The sequence below is a fragment of the Rhinopithecus bieti genome, unplaced genomic scaffold (assembly GCF_001698545.2).
Source record: "Rhinopithecus bieti isolate Rb0 unplaced genomic scaffold, ASM169854v2 scaffold_67602, whole genome shotgun sequence".
NCBI classification, from domain to species: domain Eukaryota; kingdom Metazoa; phylum Chordata; class Mammalia; order Primates; family Cercopithecidae; genus Rhinopithecus; species Rhinopithecus bieti.
In genome coordinates this window covers 1-2565 of record NW_016825202.1, presented here as the reverse complement: position 1 = coordinate 2565, position 2565 = coordinate 1, and the positions used below count along the sequence as shown (strand labels likewise).

The following is a 2565-nucleotide window of genomic DNA, read 5'->3' as shown; positions in this document are numbered from 1 at the left end:
AGAGGGCTGTGATTGCACCACGGCACTCCAGCCTGGACAACAGAAGGAGACCCTGTCTAAAAAAAAAAAAAATAGGAGAATTGAAAAAGTGTATGCAGGTGAGTTCAGGGCGAGCCAGGTGCAGGCAGGGACGGACAGACACCAGTGTCAACCAAGCAGGGTGCATGGGAATGCACAGGGTGCCAGGTGCAGGCAGGGGACGGACAGATGCTGGTGTCAGCCAAGCAGGGTGCACGGGAATGCACAGGGTGCCAGGTGCAGGTGGATGTTGGGAGGTGAGTAAGCCGATACGGGTTGCAAAGGCGGGCTGTGTGGGCAGGTCCAGTCAAGTGTGCAGGGGTATCTGTGAGTGGCGCCTGGACGCCCAGCTTCTTGTCCCCCACCTGGTCCAGGTACATGGTGCTGACCGGCGCCCCGCCCTTCATGGCCTCACCCCTGTCGGAGATGTACCAAAACATCCGTGAGGGCCACTACCCCGAACCCGCTCATCTGTCCGCCAATGCACGCCGCCTCATCGCACGCCTCCTGGCACCCCACCCGGCCAAGCGGCCCAGCCTGGAACACCTGCTGCACGACAACTTCTTCACGCAGGTGGGCGGCGGTCCCCAGCGTGGGGTCCCCGGCAGGTGATCAGCCAGAGCCTGCCCTGCTCAGCCGAGGCCAGGCCCCCCCGTCCCAGGTAACCCAGGTGCTCAGGAGCTGGGCAACCTAAGCTGGGGATGACCCCAAACCCCCCATCCGAAGGGTTTCACTCCGGACCAGCTGCCGGCCCACTCCTGCCACAGTCCCCCCATATTTGCCGTACCCCCGCCTCTGGGAAGGGTCTTCCGGAAGGTGCGCCAGCTGCTGCTCACCCAGTGCCGGCCACCCTGTAAGTACCGCCCCTGCCCACACCTGCTCAACACCTGCCTCTGCCTGCTATCTACGCAATATCTGCCCCCACCTCCCACCTGCCCACACCTCTTACCTGCCCCCACCTGCCACCTGCCACCTGCTCCGCTCTGTCTCCACATCAGGGGTGGGTGTGGGTAGCAGATGCCCCCCCCCCCCCTCCCCGCTTGGGGCCCAAGCTGTGCCTCCCTCAGGCCCCTTCACACCTAAAGAGGCCTCGGGTCCAGGAAAAGATGGGCCAGACCCTGACTCCATGGAGTGGGGCGGTGAGGTGAGACATCGGGGTGGGGGATACGGGGAGGGACAGGTGGAGGGCATGCCTGACCCCTGCTAAAACCCCCTCCTCCATGCCAGCTTCTCTGAACCCCTTCCGGGATCTCCAAGCCCGGCCCCCTCTCCCTGGTCCCGTCCTGACGCATCAAAGCTGGGATCCATTTGCATCCAAATGTGCCCACCTGGGGTTTCCCAAGGGCCAGGCTCCAGGTCACGGGAAGGGTCCCATCCATGGCTTCAGTCCATCGCATTTATTGGGCGCCGCGTGTATGCCTCTGAGACACTCCAGGGTTGCCTCCCAAGGGGAAAGCAGTGCCTCTGTGTGCAGAGCTCAGTGGGCACAGGCAGGGGCCAGAGCCCACCACCCTCCTCACACCTCTCCCAGGGGCTGGGGCCGCCCCTCACCCCTGCTGCTCCCACCTCAGAGCTCCCTGTCTGCGAAAGCGGTTCCCTGCCTGGAAGCCCCCATCCACCTGGTCGCACATGGGACCCTGCAGAGTGACCTGGCCGGTGAGCAGATCCCCGTCCCAGCCCGGGGCTGCAGGTCTTGAGGTACAAGTAAAGGGGGGACCAAGGCCGTGACTTACCAGGGTCTCTTAAATTCATGATCCGGTCTTGTTAGAGACCCAGTGATGAGGAAACGTGACGTGGGACATTGGCCACAGAGCCCGGGGCCCACGGGCCACACTCCAAAGGGGACCCCTCTTATCCGCAGTGTCCCAGAAACCAAACCCTCTTCCTCTCCTCTCCCTCAGCCTCCACTGACCCACACGTCCTGCCCCACTTAGGGAGGGAGCCCCAAACCCCACACCAGGTCTCCAGCCCAGAAGAAGCCTCTTCTTTTCTTTTCTCTTTTTTTTTTTAAGAGACAGAGTCTCACTCTGTTGCCCAGGCTGGAGTGCAAAGTGCAATGGTGCCATCTTGGCTCACCACAACCTCCACCTCCTGGGTTCAAAGCGATTCTCCTGCCTCAGCCTCCCGAGTAGCTGGGATTACAGGTGTGCGCCATCACGCCTGCTAATTTTTGTATTTTTAGTAGAGATGGGGTTTCACCATGTTGGCCAGGCTGGTCTCGAACTCCTGACCTCAGATGATCTGCCCACCTCGGCCTCCCAGAGTGCTGGGATTACAGGCGTCATCAGCCACCACGCCCAGCCGCCTTTTTGTTTTGTTTTGTTTTGTTTTGTTTGAGATGGAGTCTAGCTCTGTCGCCCAGGCTGGAGTGCAGTGGCACGATCTCGGCTCACTGCAAGCTCTGCCTCCCGGGTTCAAGCGATTCTCCTGCCTCAGCCTCCCGAGTAGCTGGGACTACAGGTGCCCGCCACCATGCCCAGCTAATATTTATTTAGAGACGGAGTCTCGCTCTGTCTCCCGGGCTGGAGTGCAGTGGTGCGATCTCAG

At 61.3% G+C, this 2565-nt stretch overlaps 1 protein-coding gene across 1 annotated transcript; it reads left to right on the top strand.

The window, feature by feature from the left end:
• Window positions 1-99: 99 nt before the first annotated feature.
• LOC108522544 (inactive serine/threonine-protein kinase PLK5-like) lies at window positions 100-1715 on the top strand. Its single transcript, XM_017862805.1, has 4 exons — window positions 100-591; window positions 745-871; window positions 1086-1162; window positions 1590-1715. Exons 1-4 carry the CDS (start codon window positions 397-399, stop codon window positions 1713-1715), a joined length of 525 nt encoding a protein of 174 aa, XP_017718294.1. The 5' UTR covers window positions 100-396.
• Window positions 1716-2565: the final 850 nt, after the last annotated feature.